The sequence below is a fragment of the Mesoplodon mirus genome, assembly GCF_964341445.2.
Source record: "Mesoplodon mirus genome assembly, chromosome: 10".
NCBI lineage: Eukaryota > Metazoa > Chordata > Mammalia > Artiodactyla > Ziphiidae > Mesoplodon > Mesoplodon mirus.
Window position 1 is genome coordinate 14,432,910 of NC_138986.1, and position 22,865 is coordinate 14,455,774.

Genomic DNA, 22,865 nt, shown 5'->3' on the forward strand with positions numbered 1-22,865 from the left:
TCTTTATTGGGTGGTATCTGGGGAGTTGTTATACAAGGTGTCATGAGGTTATGTGTGGTATCCCATACTGTGGAAAAAAAATAAATTATATTGCCTTATGGCAAACACTATACATATAATTAAAATGAGATGTTCTCACAGCCTATAGTTTTACAATTTTAAAGCTTGTTGTAAAATTATACACATGTATAAACTGCCAGAAAGACACATGTTTTCATTTTATGCAGATGGATACTAACAACTGCTAAGGAATCTCTATGGGAAATTGTTATGGACTGAATTGTGTCTCCTCGAAAAATCACATTGAAGCCCTAACCCCAGTACCTCAGAAGAGTACTAAATTTGGATATAGTGTCTTTAAAGATGTAATAAAGATTAAATGAGGTCCTAAGGGTGGGGTCCTAATCCAATATGACTGGGGTCCTTAAAAGAAGAGAAAAAAACACAACGGATGCACACACACAGAGAAAAGGCCATGTGAGGGCACAGCGAGAAGAAGACCACCTTCTAGCCAAGGAGAAAGGTCTAGGGTGAAACCAAACCTGCTGACACCTTGATCTTGGACTTCCAGCCTCCAGAGCTGTGAGAAATCAATTTCTGCTGTTTAAGTCACCCAGTCTGTAGACTTTGTTATGGCAGGCTGAGCAGACTAACACAGCAGCAAACTAGCATAGATATATATTTTGCAGTCACAAATATACATGTACAAGTACATGCATGCACACATAGATTGACTATGTGCAGTAATTATCTAAAGTCCTACTTGAAAGCAGTGGGAAGATTTTTAGTATGTCTTTCCATGTTAAATTTTTTGTTAGATAAAAATGTATATGCATAATTTATATTTATGCATCCAGATTGTATCTGGATGTTAATTAAGAAAAACAGAATTGTTTCTATGAAGTGGGGTCAATGTATGGGTACCCTCAAAGAAAAAAAAAATGTTTTGGACCAATTTACAAGTTGATCATTTCAGCTTTTAGAGAGAATTTAAGAGTCTGGGCTTAATCTACCTACAATTTTCAAAGAAGAATATTAAACTTGGACTCTACTCTTTCAAAGTAAACTTTTTGCATGTAGCTGTTTTATTCCTGTCACTTATCAAGTTACCTTAAGAAGCTTTTTGTGAGTTTAATTAAGCCTGACTAATTCTCCAACAGTACAAAGAAAATGAATTCCTTAAATATTTAATCCATTTATGACTCAAAGTGTCATTTTCTGAATGTGGCTATTAAATTCTTGGAATTAATCACCCTTTGAATCAAAGCTGCTTTTTCAGACACTCAAGACATATAGTCACAGCTCACACAATGCGTAAATTCAACATTTCGACTGTTCATCAAGAGAATTTATTCCAAATGCTGTATTCAAAATCTCAACCGGTAGGTTTATTTATGGCCATTAACAAAGGAATCTTTGCCTATAAGCGCCATAATAATCAGGCATGATTGTTGCTTTTTCCTCTGTCTCCCCCTTTGTCTAAGTGTTAATGAGTTAAAGGTTAGCTTCCCTCTACTTGCACAATTGCTACTCTTTTTCATGGCCACTTTGTTCTCCTTAACTAATCTCAAGCCTCCTCTCCAGAAAGATTTTTTCCCATTCTGATCAGCAGGCAGCACCATCATAGGTCTGTCTCTCTCCTTTATATCATCCTAAAACACTGGATGCACCCATTCCTTTATTTCAATTACACATTTCCTCTTGTTCTCTCCCAGTATTTTGAAGGCTCTTCAAGACTAGAAGTGTTCTTCAAGACTAGATTCCAAAGAATACAAGGAGATCAATCAGGCAACCACATTTATGGAGCACCTAATATTCCCAGAACCAGACACTGGATTCCTGTATAAGAAAACTGGAAGACTGGATACATGAGGAGACAGAAAACCACACATACACACACCCACAGCACAAATACACGGGCACAGATCCCGACCACCTAGTGATGCTAGTGTTCAGAAATCACTGCATTTTTCCCAGCTCCATACTGGACACTGAGATTATGGGAGCTGCTAGTTAACTCAACTTCTAAAGGAGAAAGCTGCCTTTTGATTGAAATTCAAATTCCCTAAGGGATGTGAAGGGATTGAAAGATGACAAACTAGCTCTTTAGCTTTCACATGTACAAGTCTCAGTGTAAGGAAAGTTTCTTCCCAGATACGGTTTTCTAGCATTAGGAATATAAAGAGTAACTGAAACATATTTCTATAATAATTCGCTGAGCAGTCTTCTTTTCCTTCCACCACCACCTCCCACACAATTTTGATTTTAAATATAATTATTTACATTGAAAATATGAAACACAAAATGGTGTGTTCGGATTTCTTATTTTTTACTAAAATGTGTTATAAAAAATAGTTTTGTTGTGAAGAAAAGTGAGAATAGGAAAAAGATTAATTAGAAGAGAAATCACTCCACTCCCGTGGTGACTAGAATGGAAATGGCCAGCAGTGGGTGGGGGACAAGGACCTCATGGCGGGTGCCCTGGGTCCAAGGTACCTACCCCCTTTCATCATGCCCACTTCGTAGCACTTGCGTAGCCGGCAGGCCTGACAGCTCTTCCTCCTGTTTTTATCAATCGTGCACTGGTTGGTAGCCGGACACATGTAGTCATTATGTCCTATCGAAAGTAAGAGGACAGAATTAGTATTATTTCAGGAAATTTAGTTGGTCAGAATCTACAGGGAAGCTGTCTGTGGGATGTTTTCACATCTCTTCTTTGGCCTTTCTATGTCGCTGCCTCAACCCATCATCCTTTTTTGTGTCCTTCTTGCGATGTTAAAAATAAAAAAACAACTCTCCCACAACTAATTTCTGCCTCCCCAAGTTGCTTTGCGAGTTCTTTGGGCAAATCCCCTTCAGTTCACACAGCCTATATTTGGGGGCACGATGTTGTACATATATATTCTCAAGGTTAAACTTTCTCAGTAGATAAGGACTTTTTTTTTTTTTTTTGGACCCAGGCCACCCACCAAAATTGTTGTCCAAATAGAGCTGTTAGAACTTTCAGACAGAGGGTTTCAAAGTGGCCTGTCTTAAAATATAATTTAAAGAATCTTTAAGTAGATCTTCAAACGCAGCACAGAACACCTACATTCCAGTTGGGGGGTGGTGGGCTGTGGTGGTGACCAAGGTCGGTCCTTAAGGTAGTAAGTCAGTTCACCACTCACTAGCTGGAGGACACTGAGCAAGTTGGTTAACATCCTTAGGCCACACTTTCCCCCCGGCACCGCTGCATAACATATTCTAAGAACTAAATGTGAGACTACATGTCACGGGCTTAGCACGGTGCTCTGGGAAGGGCAAACACTGAACGAATATTAGTTGTTGTTGCTGTTATTTTATTCTAAATCCTCTTTCTTTTCTCTCTTGTTTATTGAATCTCTCTCGCTTCAATGCTTCCTTCTAATTGGCTTTTTTTCCCCAAGGTTTATTAAGATATAATTAGCATATAATATTGTGAAATTTGGGGGGGACCTATGAGCTTCATGAACTTGGATGTCCAAATCTCTCCCCTGTTTTGGGAACGTTCTCATCCATTATTTATTTAAATAAGCTTTCTATCCTTTTCTCCCTCTCTTTCCCTTCTGGTTCTCCAATAATTCCGAAGATTGTTTCTCTAATGGTGTCCTGTAATTCACATAGGTTTACTTCACCTTATTGGCTTTTATCATGTCATGCAAGTCTGACCCACAAAAAAGGTCTCCCTTGATCCACAGCACTTTCGAACTTCTGTCTTTTATCCTGTCCATCCTTCTCAGCTCAACACCTAACAGATGTCTGCACTGGAGGTCTTTTTCCTCCTTTTCTCCTGCCTGGCTCAACCCACATCAATCTGTTTTCCACCTTTGTTGCTCCACAAAAACAGCTTCCCGGAAACAGCCAATGACTTCTGTTGCTGAATTCAATAGATACTTTCAGGCCACATCACACTTGACCCATCAGAAGCACCTGACAGTTCCTTCCTTCCTCTTGAAACATGCTTTTTTCCCTCGGCTTCTGAAACAAAAAATGCTCCCAGCATTTTGGGAGGTTCCTTCTACCTCTCAAGCTGGAGATTCCCAGAGTTTGCAGATTTGCCTCCCTCCATGCCACAACAATCCAGAACTGCACAGGGCTCAATGCCAGGCCCTTTCCTCTTCTGTGACTCTGAATTCTCCCACCAGAAAATCCATCTCACGCCTACGGCTTTCATCGCCACTAAACACAGATGATGTACAGTCTTAAACTCCCAGCCCAACCCTCTTCTCTGAGCTCTGGGGACAGTTATCTAATTGCCCACATGAAGTTTCTGCTCTAAGATTTAGAAGTCACCTCCATTTCTTTATCCTTCAGAAGAAGTCTGGTTGATAATGTACAGAATATTAAACTTCACAAATTAAAAAGTATTATTGGCATGTTTTTATAAAGCAGCCCATTTATATGAGTCTAAATACTTGCACCTCTTGGGAAAACATCCTGAATTTAGACTAAAAAGATGATACATACTATTTTAAAATATGTTTTCCATTCACAAAAAACAGTGAGTGTATATTCAGATTCTCTTTTAAGTCTCCATTTTCTCATTTACTAAGGGCAAGACTCAACATGTAGTGAAATGTTTTAACTACAGACCTCTTTGCTCTTTATTCAACTTAAGGGTCAGCCCAATTAGAATAGGGTGGAGTGGGGACTTGATAAGAAATGTTGGTCTCATAAAACTCGATTCTCTATCTTTAGATATACATTATAAAAGTCACTGTATAAACAGGCTTCACATTAAATTAACATCTGCATTCTTCTATTGCATAAGAGGAATCAACAAACAGAGTTAAAACCTTGTAACTTCAGTAAGAGACCACACACTGCCTCGAACACCCAGGCATAGTTATTACTTTTAGAATCTTCCCTATTAACAGGGGCAAATTGAGGAAATAATAGAATCAGAAATAAAATTTATCTGGGCAGTTATAAACTCTAGGCAAAAGATGTATTCTTCTGACACCTCAAAGAAACTCTTAGTGTTTGGTCTTCCATGATGTTTATGTAGTACATGTTGACTTATTTTAACTCTTAAAATATAAGTTTATATCAGAAGAAAACAGTTAATAATAATTCGAACCAAAAATTACTTTGATTCACTTTCTTTCCCAAAAGCCAGAAGTTCTGCAAGCCAGAAGATGGGAGAACTGAATTGGATCTGAGGTCAATGGTTAAATCTTATGTTTGGATTGGACAGCCATCGTAGATATGTATGTTTAAAAACCAAGTGAAATTCCTGAACTAACATGTTTAACACATAAAATATGCAGGATTTGTACAATCGAATTCATCCCTTAACAAAAATAGATGCACAAGAGAAGCAAGTTCATAATGCAAACCTTTTGTGACAAAGCTGGGCTTTCTCCTACCTAACCTACGTGAAAATTTAGAATTGACAAATTGGCAACAAGGAAAAGTTAACAAGTACTTGTTTCATGTAAACAATTAAACCAATTTTTCTTAACCAAACACCATTAACAACTATTTGTAAGTCTTCAACTTAATCAGAAGAAAGGAAAACACGAAAGTTTTTTGTTGCCTAATGAGTATAATTTTGTAAAGATGTGTTCTTAAAGGAACTGATTTAAGTTTCTTAAAGAAGAAATTTCTTTTTAAATTTTATTATCTGGTCTTATAAAAATAATGGAAGAGAAAATCTTATTGAATTAGAGTTCATTAAAAAAAAAACTCGCACCAACTATCTTAATGAAACATACAGTGTCTTTACTGAAGAGACTGAGGAACTCGGTGTACCTGTGACCAGATCAGCCCAAAAGTTCCTCTTGCATAGAATGAAGCGCAAGAGGCCAAATCCAAGATGTGAGCTGCAAGTGAAGGTTTGGAGAAATAATCACTGGTTTTTTTTTTTGCCCACCAAAAAATAAAGCCTTTGAGCTAATGTAGGGTTTGAATAATAGGAAGTGGGGGTGGGAGAGGAGATGAGGCAAGTGAACCATAAGCAGAAAACGTGAAGAGTGGGGAGAGTAATTACTAGGAATTGCCTGTAAGCAGGGATTACCAGACTCACCCATGGCTCCAGGGGCCTCCCACAGAGCTTTTCCCCAGGCCTCTCTGGGATTCTTTTCCTTGACTTTTCATTTCCCCCTTTCTTCTTATTTTCCCTCTTTCAGCTATTTTTGCATTATTACCATCACACAGAAAGTCTATATTTGTTAGTTACAAAAAATAAGCAATGGCCCATATTCAGAGATTCTAAAGAAATATAACAACAGACCAAATTAAAACAAGCAGCTGAGGATGTGGAGAAAAGGGAACCCTCGTGCACTGTTGGTGGGAAGGTAAACTGGCGCGGCTGCTGTGGAAAACAGTATGGAGGTTCCTCAAGAAATTAAAAATAGAACCACCATACAATCCTTCAGTGCCACTTCTGGACATGTATGCAAAGGAAATGAAATTGTTATCTCGAAGAGATATCTGTACCTCCGTGTTCATAGCAGCGCTGTTCACAATAACCAACGATGGAAACAACCTATGTGTCTGTTGACAGATGAACAGATAAAGAAAATGCAGAATATATATAATGGAATATTGTTCAACCTTAAAACATAAAGAAATCCTGTCATTTTCAACAAGGTGGATGAGCCTGGAGGGCATCAGTTAAATGAAATAAGCCAGACAGAGAAAGATAAATACTGCATGGTATCACTTATATGTGGAATCTGAAAAAAAAAAAAAAAAAAAAGTCAAACTCATAGAAACAATAGAAAAGTGATTGCCAGAGGCTGGGGTGAGGGAAATGGGGAGAAGCTGGTAAAAGGGAACAAACTTTTAGCTGTAAGATGAATAAGGTCTGAGGAGCTAACGTATAACATGGTGACAATAGTTGATCGTGCTGTATTGTTTAATTGAAATTTGCTCAGAGAGTAAAACTTAAATGTTCTCACCCAAAGAAAAAAAGCAACAACAAACAAACAGAGAAAGAAAAAAGTAAATATATGAGGTGATGGATGTGTTAACTAATTCAAAGGGGAGAAATCCTGTCACAATGTATACATATATCATATCATCACAATGTACACTTTAAATATCGTACCATTTTGTCACTTATACCTCAGTAAAGCTGAAAACAATAACATAAAACAAGCAGTAACCTGAGAGGAATTTAATAGTGTGTATCTTTCCTTTTGTCACCCTTTTCCCTCAGTGCTTTCTGGCAGTCACCTCAGACCAAATCTCTTTACCAAGCTTCCCACACCTGCCCCCAGTTCATTTAGACTCAACTGTCTCACAGACTCTTTGAGATGTATGTGTCCCAAACTTAAGTGACCATCTTCTCTCCTCATTTACCTGTTCCTATTCACCAACACACCATGATGCCTGAAACATGCGTGTTGTTCTAGACTCTACCCTCTCCCTCACTCAAACCCCACACACACATAGTATAAACACCTACCAAATCAATTATTTTAAAGTTCTTTTTCAAAGCCCCATCAGCTTTGTCCTGGGCCCGCCATCACTACCATAGCCCCAAGAATTTCCCACCCAGGTTATCACGACAGCCACGGCCTGCAGCCTTCCCCTGCCAATCATGCCCCACCACGTTGCCAGAGGGATTTTTTTTTATGTCTCTTCTGTAAAATGTTTTTTTTTTCATCTTTATTGGAGTATAATTGCTTTACAATGGTGTGTTAGTTTCTGCTTTATAACAAAGTGAATCAGTTATACATATACATATGTTCCCATATCTCCTCCCTCTTGCGTCTCCCTCCCACCCTCCCTATCCCACCCCTGCCAGAGGGATTTTTATAAAATCACGCACCATCATGTCAGTAACCCACTTTAATAGTCTGATGTTCCTCAAAGTTCTCAGGATAAAATCTAAATGCCTCAAGACAGCTCACCAAGCTGTTCCTGATCAGCCCTTACCTCCTCTCCTAGCCTTCTCTCACCACCCTCTAAGTCACATCCAAGCTCTAGCTGTGTCTTTCTGTTCACGTTGTGCTCCTTCTCACCCCTTTGCACATGCCCTTCTTTCTTGTGGGAACACACTTCTACTCTCAGACCAATTGACTCCTACTCATATTTCAGGTGTTATCAGTTGAGATAGCAATTCCTCTGGGAAATCCTTTCTGCCCCTCCAGTAATGCCTGTCTTTTGTCCTGTCATAACACCTACCACATTGCCCTTTAATTGCTGTTTCAAACCCCAGGTCACTTTGGGTTTGACAAGGAATGGACTATCTCTGTCTCATTTGTCACCAGGTATCCTGTGCCCAGCACATTACCAAGGCACAGAGTGGAGCTCAACATATATTTGTTATCGGAACAAAATGGAATCCCTAAGCTCTGTGTTGCCCCTCCCTCGCCCCCTGAACCCCCTCTGTGGAGCACAGGCCTCCTGAGGGGGCAGACTGGAGTTGTATAAAGGAAGACGGTGACCCCCAACAAAGCAATGGTCACTACATCCCAGGACCCCAAAACTCAGGTCCACAAAATCAAGACTTGGTCCTACGGGACGAAACCAGCAGAGGGAGAGGCAAGTCTGCTCTTCAACACTGGATGGGGCCAGACATTAGCATAAAGGAGCAGGTCTTCACAGATGTGACAGGTCAGGAAGCGAGAAGTAAGAGCTTGGATTACCCATGAATTATCTCCACCACTATTTCTATTCTGATGCCTTGCTGGTTTTCTAAGATGAGTGTATTTTATGACTGCCCCCAAATAAAAATCAACACGTTTGAATTATTTCAAAGCTTGTTCTTTATAGAAATGTTTTCGTGAATTTTATGTTATTTTTCCCTCTAACCTTTTTGTTATGTATGCATATTAATATGGTTCCTTTTACTAATAGTGATTTCTTTTAGGAGTGTTCTAACTTTTTTGGAACTTCTACTTTATGACTTTTCTGAAGTTCAGTTCTACAAGGTGATTAACAATTTCTTCCTCTCATCTCCCCCGTCTCACTGCCATCACCAAGAAAGAGAGAGCAGGGAGTATCTGGGAACTCTCTGTACTTTCCCCCTCAATTTTGCTGTGAACCTAAAACTGCTCTAAAAAATAAAGTCTTAATTAAAGATGGTGATTATAAACCAGTAATAATAAAAAAGTTGGAAACTTGGCCTTTCATTAAAATCTATATAAAAAAAAAGAAAGAAACAGATTTAGCTGTGAAAATAATGGGTTCCTTTTATTACTTCCCATAAAAAATTTAAATTCTTATAAATGAATTATTAACAGCATCAAAGTATTAGTAGGGAAGGAGGTATATCTTAATTGTAGGGTTTCCTACATATAAAATACATGGACCCTTCAGTAACTGAAGCTAAAATACAATGTGTACTGCTCGTCTTAATAGTTAAAGATATTTAAAATATTTGCTTCAATAATATTACATAAATCTGAACATCAACTTGCCTCAATAACAGTTCTGTGATAGGTATGTAGTGTAGTTTTTTTTTTTCTTCCTTTTTTACTACTTTCTAACTTGTGGATTCAGAAGTTGTACTTGAACTGTGCTTTCCAACTATTTCTATCACTAACACATTTCAAAGTTTGAAGGAAGCACACACACAGATTTAAGTCATAACCAGAAAAACTTCAAATTATATGACATCAACTCTTATTTTATGATTTTTTATAAATGAGCTCAGTAAAAATATACACAGTTCCCTGGGGGAAAAATGAATTAAAATCAAGAAGACTGATGAGGTCAGGCAAAAATCCAAGCATGGTAAGGAATAAGCACTTAGCATTTTTTATCAAAATATGAGTAGTTAGCTAACTGTTCATATTTTTAAGGCATGGAAATGAAAATGAATTCTCAAGTTAAAGATAAATTAACTCTCCAGTGTTTAAGCAACCACAAATCAAAAAAAAAAGTCAACTTTATTTAATCTTATCTGAAAGTCTCATTGTATGGTTTCAACAAAATAGTATTTCATTTTCAAAGTCCCATTCTTTTATACCTGATTAATCCATAAATTTAGCTAGCATCTATAAAGCTTGGTCACCTTTTCATTAAAGGCTCATTGAAATTAGAATTTGAAGTATCCAAGAGCCGTACACAAATTGTTTAAGATGCCAGATAAGATGACAAAATCAGTATTTCTTTCTCCTTCTAAGAATCAATATGCATTTATAGAGTGTTAAATACAGTTTCAAATTTGATATGGAATCACAGGATTGTATACATATTTGGCCAAGAGGAAACCTCTAACTTTTTGTTTTATCAGTGAAAAATTATACTTTTCTTGAGGTGTTAAGGTACAGAAAACATGTCAAAACATAGTTTTGAGCCTTAGCATTGGAAAAATAAGGGTTTGCTCATGAATTTTCAAAGCACTGCAATATAAACAAGCAACGATCCCAACCTGAGTGGGGGCTTCCAGCTACAGCCCCTCCTCAGCTTGTTCATTTCACACTTGTGCATGAGATCGTATGACCAAACATTCTTGCTTCTAAGAAAACTGACTCATTTGGGTACTGACCATGATGTGCCAGGCACTGCGTTATACACGGATTATTTCATTTAATTCCCCAGCAACTCTATGAGGAAGGGATTATATTTATCTCCATTTTACAGATGTAAACCTATGATAAAAGTTATAAACACTGCTCAAAACCACACAGCAAGCAAGTGGCACTGATGGGTTTTGAAGCAAGGTCTCCCTTACTCCAGAGATTGAATTCTTATTCATATATGGAAGGCTCAACTTCCCCAAAGGACAAGACCTTCACTCAGGAACTGTATCTACTTTCCATAGGCAACAACGGTAAGATTCTCTGCAACTGGTTGACCACTGAGTATTCTGCTTCTTAGAAAGCTCATGCATGAGAAAGTAAAAAGTGAGGAATTAATAAGACCAATGTTATTGTCTTCTATTTAACTATCTGAAAGAAAAATACTGTGCAAGGCCAAACCAATATTGAATTCTTTTGGCAATAACATTTCACTTAGATGACAGGGATGAAATGAATGGTCCAACTCTCCTGGACATGACTGTACAAAGGAACAGAAGTCTAGTCCTCCCTTACACTCCAAGGAAAATATTGACTTCCTGCATTATCTCCAGCTACTCCAACCCTGACTCATGAGTGCTGCTTGATCTTAGCAGTGTCCATACATTCATTGACTGTGACCAAAGGAAAGAAGTGTTATGGGAGTTGCTGGCTAGCACTGAAGAACCAGTCCAAACGGTGATGCCGTGGGGCCCCGCTGGCAAAAGGAAAAAGAAGACTGGCAGGGAATCTTGTAGAAATGAGAGTTCAAAAGGGTTTTTTAATGAAAATGGGAGTGTATAATATTCATTAAAAAAATGAAGAATCCTAAAGTATTCAAAGTTATGCCAAGGAAAAACTCATATCAAAATATGCACTAATATCTCTGAGTAGTAAAGTAGATGAGGCAGAGAGAAGATGTGAAGAAGTTTGAAATAGCTTTGCCAAATTCTTAGGGCTACAGAAGAGGAGGAAGAAGTCAAAGATTCTGGTCATTTGTGCCAGGGTGTCTTGAAGACTGTTCTAGTCATTAATCACAAGGAGGATCTGATTTGGGAGGCCAGTGGGAAAAAGAGGTACAGAACAACTTTAAACGTGTTGCATTTGAGATTTCAGGAGCACACCAAGAACCAACTACCAAGCAAGTTATTGTAAATGCAATACTGAAGCTTGGGAGGCAAGTCAAAATGAAGTTGGAGATCATACGATTCAGAAATTCTACTTCTGGGTATATGCCCCAAAGAATTGAAAGCAGACTCAAACAGATATTTGTACACCCATGTTCACAGCAGCATTATTCACTATAGCTGACAGGTGGAAACAACCCAAATGTCCATTGATAGATAAATGGATAAACAAAACGTGGTATATACAGTAGTCCCTCCGCCATCTGCAGGGGATTTGTTCCAAGAGCCCCAGTGGATGCCTGAACCACAGACAGTACATATATATATATATATATATATATATATATATATATATATATATATATATATACACACACACCATGTCTTTTCCTACACATGCATACCTGTGATAAAGTTTAATTTATAAATCAGGCACAGTAAGAGAATATCTGAATTGCGAGCATCTCTACTCTCACACTTTGGTGCCATTATTAGGTACAATAAGAGTTACTTGAACACAAGCACCATGATACCTCGACAGTCGATCTGATACACCAGATGACTACTAAGTGACTAACAGCGGGATACAATGGATAAAGGGATGATTCACATCACCGAGCAGGACAAAGCTGGATGACAAAAGATTTCATCTCGTTACTCAGAATTGTACACAATTTAAAACTTAGGAATTGTTTATTTCTGGAAACTTCCATTTAATATTTTCAGACCACAGTTGACCACAAGTAACTGAAACCAAGGAAAGCAAAAGTGCAGGTAAGGGGGGATTACTATACATAGAATGGAATTTTATTCAACCTTAAAAAGGAATGAAATTCTTTTTTTTAACTTTTATTTTATATTGGAGTATAGTTCATTAACAATATTGTGTTAGTTTCTGGTGTACAGCAAAGTGATTCAGTTATACATATACAAATATTTATTCTTTTTCAGATTCTTTTCCCATATAGTTTATTACAGAATACTAAGTAGAGTTCCCTGTGCTATACAGTAGTTCCTTGTTGATTATCTGTTTTATATATAGTAGTGAGTATATGTTCATCTCAACCTCCTAATTTATCTCTCCCCCCTCTTCTTTCCCCTTTGGTAATCATAAGTTTGTTTTCTAGGTCTGTGAGTCTGTTTCTCTTTTGTAAATAAGTTCTTTTGTACCATTTTTTTAAAATTCCACATATAAGTGATATCATATTTGTCTTTCTCTGTCTGACTTACTTCACTTAGTATGATAATCTCTAGGGCCATCCATGTTGCTGCAAATGGCATTATTTCATTCTTTTTTTATGGCCGAGTAATATTCCATTATATATATGCACCACATATTCTTTATCCACTCATCTGTTGATGGACATTTAGGTTGTTTCCATGTCTTGGCTATTATAAATAGTGCTGCAACTAACATTGGAGGGCATGCGTCTTTTTGAATTATGGTTTTCTCCAGATATATGCCCAGGAGTGGTATTGCAGGATCATATGGTAGCTCTATTTTTAGTTTTTTAAGGAACCTCCATACCATTCTCCATAGTGGCTCTACCAACTTATTTATATTCCCACCAACAGTGTAGGAGCGTTCCTTTTTCACCATACACTCTCCAGTGTTTATTGTTTGTAGACTTTTTGGTGATGGCCATTCTGACTGGCGTGAGGTGACACCTCATTGTAGTTCTGATTTGCATTTCTCTAATAATTAGCAATGTTAAGCATCCTTTCATGTATTTTTGGGCCACCTGTATGCCTTCTTTGGAGAAATGTCTATTTAAATCTTCAGCCCATTTTTTGATTTGGTTTTCTTTTTTTGATATTGAGCTGCATGAGCTGTTTGCGTATTTTGGAGATTAATCCTTTGTCAGTCACATCATTTGCAAATATTTTCTCCCATTCCATGGGTTGTCTTTTCATTTTGTTTATGGTTTCCTTTGCTGTACAAAGCTTTTAAGTTTCATTAGGTCTCATTTGTTTATTTTTGTTTTTACTTTCATTACTCTAGGAGGTAGATCCAAAAATATATTGCTAAAAAAAAAAAGATATTGCTGTGTTTTATATCAAAGAGTGTTCTGGCTATATTTTCCTCTAAGAGTTTTATAGTATCCGGTCTTACATTTAGGTCTTTAACCCATTTTGAGTTTATTTTTGTGTATGGTATTAGAATGTTCTCCCCACGGACCAGGCACTGTGCTAAGTGACTTCAGCCCTTTATCTCATCTTAACATCATAACTGAGGAGGTAGGGTACTGCAATTCCCATGTTATAGAAGCAGAAGCTGAGACTTCAAAAGACTGAGTAACTTACTAAAGGCCACTTGGCTGGTTGCTGGAGGAGCCACGACTGAAATCCAGGTTCGTGTCATTCACAAGTCCTGGTTCCCCCAGTAACAGCACAATAGCGCTGGTGAAATGGAAAGAACTTGAGAACTATTGAACCAGAATGCCTAAATACGTTACAATTGGCACTGTAATAAAAATAGAATTCCCTAATGTAATCACTGTATTATATCTTTGGGAGGGCATTTCAGAAGCAGCAAGGAAATTAAATAAAACCTGTGATTCCTAATACTTCCACAGTTAAAGTTATGAGAGCTTAATCACATGAAATACATTCCTCCATAGGTTACAACATATATTATACAAAAATCTTTCCAGAAAACCTTTCAGCATGCTCCAGCGTAAAATAAAGAAAAAAGAGAAAGTAGAAATAAGGTATTGAGGAAGTAAATAAAAAATTTACATTCTGTGAAAGAACAACTGCAGTATTATGTTTAGAACCAAAATTTGACTCAGATATTAAAGTGAATATTCTCTGATTTACAGCCAATGCAATGAGCCAAACAAAATGAAACAGAATTTGGCTGTCTCAGAGAACACATTCCTAAAAATCCGGTGAGGACATTCAGTGTGCCATGATTTGAACGATTTCACAACCACATCTGTACGTAATGGCATGCAAATAAAAACAGTATACCTTCATAATGCATCCCCAAATTACATTTTTACAGCTAATCAATTCTAGTATATCTTATCAGTGACAGCAACACCTACAAATGACATTTTACTTTTATTTTTTAATGAAAGTATTTTTTAATAAAAGTATTATTTATACCTCGGTCTATTTTTAAAGGGAAAAAAAACTTTAAAGGAATTCTAGGAAAGATACTTGTCCTGGAAAGTTTATTTTTCTAAATGAAGTAAAGGGGAAGTCTTCTATCTACTTGCCCTCATCAGACCCCCGTCTGCTAAAAATTTTGGCCAGGGCAACAACATGATCCCTCTCCTTGTCTGGCCTCATTTACCATGTGCAAAACCACAATTGTTTTAAGGCCATGGCACAGGATCAAACCAACAGCTGCAATAAAGGAAAACATAATGAAATCAGTAACCACCAGCTCATTGTCAAACCCCAGAGACCATGAACTGCTTCCCATAACGCCTCTTAGGGCTCAACACATAAGCAAGTGCTGTTCCACAGCCCAGAAAAGGACTTTCTGAAATTGTTCCCCCAGAACAGCTGATAAGTATCAGACAAAGAGGGGACCAGCGTGACAATCAGAGCAATGAGTTCCATGCCAGTCCTGTTCTGCTCACCTCAAGACCCCTCTCCTTTGCTCTGTTCAATTGTTTCCAGAGCTTTTCTTCAAGCTTTCTTCCTTCTTGTGTTCATTTAAAGTCCAAACAGTGGTGGCCAAAAACAGTAGAAACAATATCAAACTGTTCTTGTCCCAAGCTGAAGAGCAAATAAGAGGAAAATGGACAAGTGATCAGAGCAAGAGGGTAAAACTCAGAGCCTGAGCAGAGCTGTGCTTCAAGTCCTGGATGCCTAGAACCACCGATAAGTGCATCGCCCCACCCTGCCATCTCTGGGTCATTGTGGTGCTTTAAGGAGAAAATGGAAAGACTATTTACTAAGATCCGATGTGGTGTGGAATATGAATGTCCTTCAAGCTGCCACACCTGAATGTTCCCTTGTAGGCATTTGACCATGAAACTGCTAAATAAGGGGTTTCATCCACCTTCAGGAGGCCTCCAAAATTAACGCCCCAAGTGAAGCTCCTCTCAAACATCCTAGTAAAGATAAAAGAAGAGGAAGGAACTTCTGATTCCATGGTCAGAGGTCTCTTCTAGCATGTTTTAACAGATGAGTTCAGTCACTTTCTTAAACTGAAGTCCACTTCAAATATGTGGAAATAAACCAAAAGACAATCTTTCAAACTTAGAAAGAACTACTAGTCTTCTTTCTCAGCTTGAATAACAATTTCTCCTAACAAGTAGAAATAAATGGATACTGGTTTTCTTTTTTTTTTTTTTTTTTTTTTTTTTTTGCGATACGCAGGCCTCTCACTGTTGCGGCCTCTCCCGTTGCGCAGCACAGGCTCCAGACACGCAAGCCCAGCGGCCATGGCTCACGGGCCCAGCCGCTCCACGGCATGTGGGATCTTCCCGGACAGGGGCACGAACCCGCGTCCCCTGCATCGGCAGGTGGACTCTCAACCACTGCGCCACCAGGGAAGCCCTGGATACTGGTTTTCATTCACTGTGTTGCCAGTGAACCTTTACAGGATGGTTGTTGGATAAAACAAAACAAAACCTACGCATAAGGAGAATTGTTTTGTACTTAATTGTACCTATTTGCATGGTAAATTTAAATCCAAAATAGCACAGATAATCTCTTGCATTTTATGGTCCTCATGGTGGGAGATGTGACTTCACCATAAGCTGCAGGAGCCCTGTAGCCTGGCAAAGAGCTGTGCGCACATCAGACGCTCAGTAAGTGAATGAGTGGGAAGCAGAAGTGGTATTAAAATCCACACTGTCTGGGCATCCAGACAGCTCAAGTCTACATGGTCATACTGCCCCGGAGGAGCATTCTCTCAGACAAGCCACTTCACCGTGCTTGGAAAGTTTTCTCATTTCTCAAAGGTCTATATGCAGTCCACACTCCATTGTAGTTGATGAGAACGAGAGAGCCTGGGAAAATCTAGAGTCTCCTTTCCCTCCCCTCTCCAGAACTAGCCTCAGGAAATAAAATGGCATAGCTGTATGGTCTGAACAAGCTTTTTCATGTCTTGGCCCCAGATCCTCATCTGTACAGGGAAAGGTGTTGATCACTAGGGCCCAATCTAGTTCTAAACTATGATTATTCTCTTTTCTCACTTTCCTGACGTACACATTTCCTTTTCACCTGGCTTCTTGGGGTTCCAGATTGATGATTTTTTTTCCTACTGCCAAGAGTTGACTTCCACTGGTGGTCGTGGCACTAAGTGGAAGGAATACAGGCATATTTAGGGAATGCCACAGTGCCAGGAGCACCAAACTTCTATCTGAGTCCCATGCCATCCTGGATGAACAAGGCAACCCCTCTGGGCCTTTTGACACCTTCCCTAGTGGCTACCATGAGGCCCAGAAAGATAATATATGCAAACACTCAGTCAACCATAAAACTTTGTGCCAACAGAAGGTATTACTATGGACAGGGCTTCCCTGGTGGCGCAGTGGTTGAGAGTCCACCTGCCGATGCAGGGGACGCGGGTTCGTACCCTGGTCCGGGAAGATCCCACATGCCGCGGAGCGGCTGGGCCCGTGAGCCATGGCCGCTGAGCCTGCGCATCCGGAGCCTGTGCTCCGCAACGGGAGAGGCCACAACAGTGAGAGGGCCGCGTACTGCAAAAAAATAATAATAATAAAATAAAATAAAATGAAACTTGTATGTACTAATATGGAAAAATCTCCACTATACATTATTCAGTGAAAAAAACTAGGCACAAAATAATGTGTAGAGTATGATACCACTTATGTGACCAAAATATGCATCTGTGTGTATAAGTATGTGTATGTATATTTATGTAATTTTCGGAAGAAACTGTTAATATAGTGTTTACCTATCAAGAAAGGAAGTATGGATTTTTGAATAAGAGCAGAGGAATACCTTAACTTTTCATCATATACTATTTTGTACTGTTTAACATTTAACCATGTGTATTTGTGAATTCATTGCTTTTTAATGATCAAAAAAGAAAAAAATATTTTCAAAATTTCAAACCAACACTAGCCCAGCGTTAACAATCTTCATTTCTTTTCTGGTTCTGCTGCCATTCCCATCTAGTGGTTGCTTCTCTCTTCTCAGCAACCCATGGGCCAAGCAATAAACTTAACCACCAGAACTTCACTAAGCAAAAGAAAACACACTTCTTTTATAAAGAATGGGGAAAAGATTAAGTGTGAGCTGCATTTTTCGGTCCTCAGATAGTCCAGCAGAGAATTAGTAGCAGATGCCCAAAACACAGGCAGATGCTCCTGTCTTGAAGCCATGCTGAGTATGTGACTCTCCTCCTGCCCCAACTGGGCCTGGCATCCCTTGATTTCTGCTGACCCAAACCTTTATCCATGAAGGGTCTTGGTCCCCTCCTGATATAGAGGGTGGAGTCATCATTCACTTTTTTCCTATGCCAATAGGGTATAAGCAGGCACAGGGGGTGGCTCGGATTCTGCTCAGTGGACACTAACAGCCCCATTTTCCCCTGGCAAACAGGACTAACCCCAGCCAACTCTGTACCCACCGTTTCTGCCTGTTATCTTAGTGGGACAAGGAGCCAACTATGGTCAGGTGGCAGTCCTCACTTCCAGTGTCCCTTATAGAAGCATTCCTTCCCTTGGGGGATGCCAAAGAACACAGTGGTTAATACAACACAAATGGGTTCTGCAGTCCAATTGGCTGGGTTCAATACTGGTTTTGTTTCTTATACACCTCATTTTCCTCATCTGTAAATAAGAGTAATTTTAGTGCTGACTTCCTAGAATTTTGTGGAGGATTAAATGAGATGATGCATATGAAACCCTAACGTAAAGCCTGGTGCAGGGCAGGTACTTATTAAACATTAACCATCATTACTATTATTTTTAAAGGTTCATTTCTTCATTGTGGTGCACAGGCTTCTCATTGCAGTGGCTTCTCTTGCTGCAGAGCACAGGCTCTAGGCACGCAGGCTTCAGTGGTTGCGGCACCTGGGCCCTAGAGCGTGCAAGCTTCAGTAGTTGCGGCGCACAGGCTCAGTAGTTGTGGTGCACGGGTTTAGGTGCTCCACGGCATGTGGGATCTTCCCGGACCAGAAATCAAACCCATGTCCCCTGCATTGGCAGGCAGATTCTTAACCACTGTGCCACCAGGGAAGTCTTAACCATCATTATTATTATAAACTCAATCTCCAAACCAGAAGAGCTCAGCTTTTTAGGGACAGCACCTAAATGACAAGACCTTCAAACCAATCTGTAATAACCTATCATTTCTTAATAGTTAAACAATCCTTTTTTACCCTTAAGTAATTCTCTTCACATTATATAACTTGCTAGGCTACATTTATGCAATCAAGTGTAAATCATCTGAAACACTTCATCTTATCCAAAAATTCACTTCAGTCGGCATAAGGCTAACTGTCAGAGCTAGAAACTATTCTTAGGCTTGAAAAAGAAAGCAAAAATGTAAGAAAAATAGCTATTTATTCGAACCTCTTAATAAAATACATTCAAACACCTTTTTAAACAATGGAGAATTGCAGTCTAACAGTCCAAGAATGTAGGAAAGTCATAACATGCCTCTGAAAAGGGCTAAACTCAACTAATAATTCACTTCTGGGCTTTAAAGTGAACGTGGCTGCCTCTCCTGCCCAAGAAGATAAAGGACGAAAGTCATCTATAGTCAGTAAGCCCCAAACTATTAAGCCAATCTGTACTCCGATTCCTGATTCAAGCTACCTGAATTATCTTCACTGAGAACATGGAAGAAGGACTACACTTTATTTAACAGAATACATAATATTTCAAGAAGTGTTAAATTTGGTATAATTACCTTTTGGAAACCTATTCTTTCTACTGATTAATAATTTGGTGCCATTCCAAATTCTCATTTTGAAGCGACAATTATAAAGGTTATTGTGAATTTTTTTTTTCTAATTTACTGCAAAATGCTTGTTCGGTTTGGAAGCAGAGCCCACAGTTTGGGACTGCTCTCACAGAGATTATATTCTTTGGTGTCACTATCAGGACATAGCAAGATTTAAAACGGACTATTTAGACTCAACCAACCATAAAATAAAGTCTATTCCAATAATGTACATATCCAAAAAGTTTAATTTTAAAATTGTTTGCCTCTAATTCCATACTAAAAGCCTTGTTTTTCTGACCCTTCTTAATCTACTGCCATATTGGCAGGTACCAAGCAGATAGCCCCATGATAACTGCTCCTGTAAAGATTTTCTTTGAAGAATGCTACTGTAATGACACATAGGCCTTTTTAATAAGAGTTCACCCCACTTAATTGGTAACTGAAACAAAGCCGATTTTGAAGGAACAAGTTTCTACTGAAGTCGTGCAGAAATAAATCAATGTGACCTGTTATTTCTTGATAAATGATTCATTCTTTAGTTTCTAGTCCCTTCATTTCAAATACACTATTAAGTAGTTAGATGATTTCATACCATGAATGATAAATCACAGCAATCCCTAATCCAGTCATGGCTTTAAGCAAAAGGGGAGTCCAAAGCAGGATGGCACCATACGAGGTACGATTGTGGTCTCTTTTCTACTGAAAATACAAAGCTAAACTCCTTAGGGGAAAAATGAAGCAATTGAAAGTAAGATACTAATTCACAGATACAATACTAAAAACAGAGAGGAATGGATCAAGAGGTGGGATGGTAGGCCAGAACTCATCTCACGTTCAACTCCCGGTTGCTCGGTGGTCCAAAGGCATCATTAAAAACAATTGCAAGCATTAGCCTGTGTTCTTCCAACCATCCTGACAACATGCCACAGTCATCCCCTTTCTCTCCCTCAAAATCCAATCTGCTATGAATCGTTGCCAGTTCTACTTCCAAATCAGCTGCTGCGTCTCCTTCGGCAAAGCAGCCTTTCCACGTGGTGAGGCAGGGCTCCCATCAGCTCCCAGGCTGCGCGTTCTGTGTTCCTCTATTTGTCCCCAGTTCTATCTAATTTTACCTCTCACCTTGTCTATTCCAATTGTTTCCTGACTCTGACATGTTTCACCACATGCAGGCAAACTACTCAAGGGCAAAAGAACTAAAAGGACTAATCTACTAGGAGTAGTATAGTGGTAGTGGTAGTGGTAATATTTCAAAGAGCTGCCTTCTTGAAGAGGTAAAAATGAAGGGATTTAAAACAAATTGAATGGCCTTAAAAACTAAAATTAATTTGGATAAAGGGGCTCCAGCATTATGACGGTCAAGTGAGAAAATTTCACATCTCTAAAAAGAAAATCACTAAGACTCGCTTTTCACATTTCTAAGAGTTAATGCAACAAAATACTCTGTTTTTGCCCCGAGGCAAGAAGAAACAGCTCATCTCAGGGGCACATTAGCACAGAGAAGATGTCCTCCACCGCTGAGCCCCACCTGGGGTAGCCAGGAGCCACCAATGCAGAGCCCGGAACTCCCTGGCACATCAGACAGTTTATTCGAGAAGACCAGAACATCTGCTCCTTGTCCCTGAGTAGTTAGTTTTCTATCCCAAGGCCTTCTTAAAGGTATAAATTTATTTTTTGTGATAAACAAACAAAAGAATAGAACCATTACAATGATTAGTCCATTACAGCCAAAGATAACTCTTTGCTTTCAATTTTTCCAGCTGCTTCAAGATGACTTTGCTACCCTTTATCCAACCACTTTCAGAATGAAAAGTACAAAATTTCTAAATGAAGAAGTGGGAGCAGAATGAACTGCTAAAGTACATGTCACCAGTCACGATGCCATTGGCACAAGGAGTTATGGCAAAGGGCAGACAGTCGAGGTGAGGATCAAGCACTGTCTCCAGAGTGATCAACTCATGTATGGCATCCATATGTACAGTATGCTCTTCAACTGTGTGGAGCCCTCATGACAAACATAAGATGCAAATGCATTTGAAAGCACCACTCCTTTCATGAAAGCTTACTGTCAGGATGTGTTTTCTCAATCAGTCCTCAAATTTTATCCCCTTTCCCCTTTTAATCTTTTTTCTTGACAGGTCTGGAAAATGCTGGTGTAATGCAGAGTCTAGTACCTTAGCCAAAAGTTTAAGACACCAAGGGAAAAAAAGCCTCATTCTAATGCAAGGCTTTGTGAATTTCAGTGGCTGTCCTACCATATTCAAATCAAAGGGGGGAGACTCTTACTAACACTAGTCCTCTTCAATGACTAAATTTTAAGTCTTTGATTGGGAACATCCTTTGGAAATATAAAGACTTTTTCATGCTGTGGGACTCGAGAAATATGAAAAGGAAGTTGAGAGCTGCCAGTTCTGGACATCCGGATTGCAATTCCTCATTTCCACAGTGTTTCAGTTCTACTAGCGTGCAACTGCCATCAACAACTGTTAACACCCAAGGTCCTCCCAAAAAGCTGGCTCTTCCTCCCTGGGATGTATGATTAGGGTAAACAATCACTGTTTGGCTGCATGACTGAAATATTTCATCCTTGCTGGTCAGGCCAGCTACTCTAAAGACCTAGATTCCTTAGGTATCATTGACACAAGGCCTTTCACCTCCTCTGCTACAGCTTCTCAACAACGCATAAGGAACACTATTTTATTGGCCTCAGCTACCTCATGTCCACCTGATGCAATTTCACTTGGACCCATGAATAATAAAATGAAAGCTGTTACTTCAGTGCATATGTGTCCTCTTGCAAACAGAGAATAAAAATGTTTTGAAACTCAGTATGAAGACTTGCTAGATACATGACAATCTTCCTCTACTGAGGAAAAAGTAAAGTAAATACTAGTGTGAAATAAATCAGTTACAACATGGATCTTTAAAATAATTTTTTATTACACCAGTAAAGATACTTATTAGAAAAATTAAAATGCAGTTATCAAAAAGATTAGAATTTAGTCATAATCCTATAACTCAGAGAGAGTCACTGTTAATATACTGTAGTACCTAGTTCCAGTCTGTACATAGTTCTTTCCCTCTCTATATATGAGTATATGTGAATATGTGTATTTATGTATGTACCTATGTATATGTGCATATGTATGTTAATACATACAACACACACGGAAGTGTTTACAAGAAACTTTTGACTCAAAGACTTTCTCCTATCTTGTATTCAGAAAAAGCGTCTCTCTAGGAAGCATTTAATGAGTAATACATGGTCCACAGGGCCCTTAACAGTACCTGTATTTCTAGGAAAATGGATCCAAACTCAGGATTGTGACTCTGGTGCCCTTACTTGGTTCAGGAAGGAGATACAAAAATAAGAAAAAGGAGC

General features: G+C 38.9%; 1 protein-coding gene across 1 annotated transcript in view; it reads right to left on the minus strand.

Moving 5' to 3' along the window:
* The window catches only part of ESR1 (estrogen receptor 1), a 253,311-nt gene that overhangs the window by 184,155 nt on the left and 46,291 nt on the right, over positions 1-22,865 (minus strand). The window contains exon 4 of the mRNA XM_082633739.1: positions 2,501-2,617. Coding sequence (XP_082489865.1) covers positions 2,501-2,617 — 117 coding nt within the window. The remainder of the gene's footprint in view (positions 1-2,500; positions 2,618-22,865) is intronic.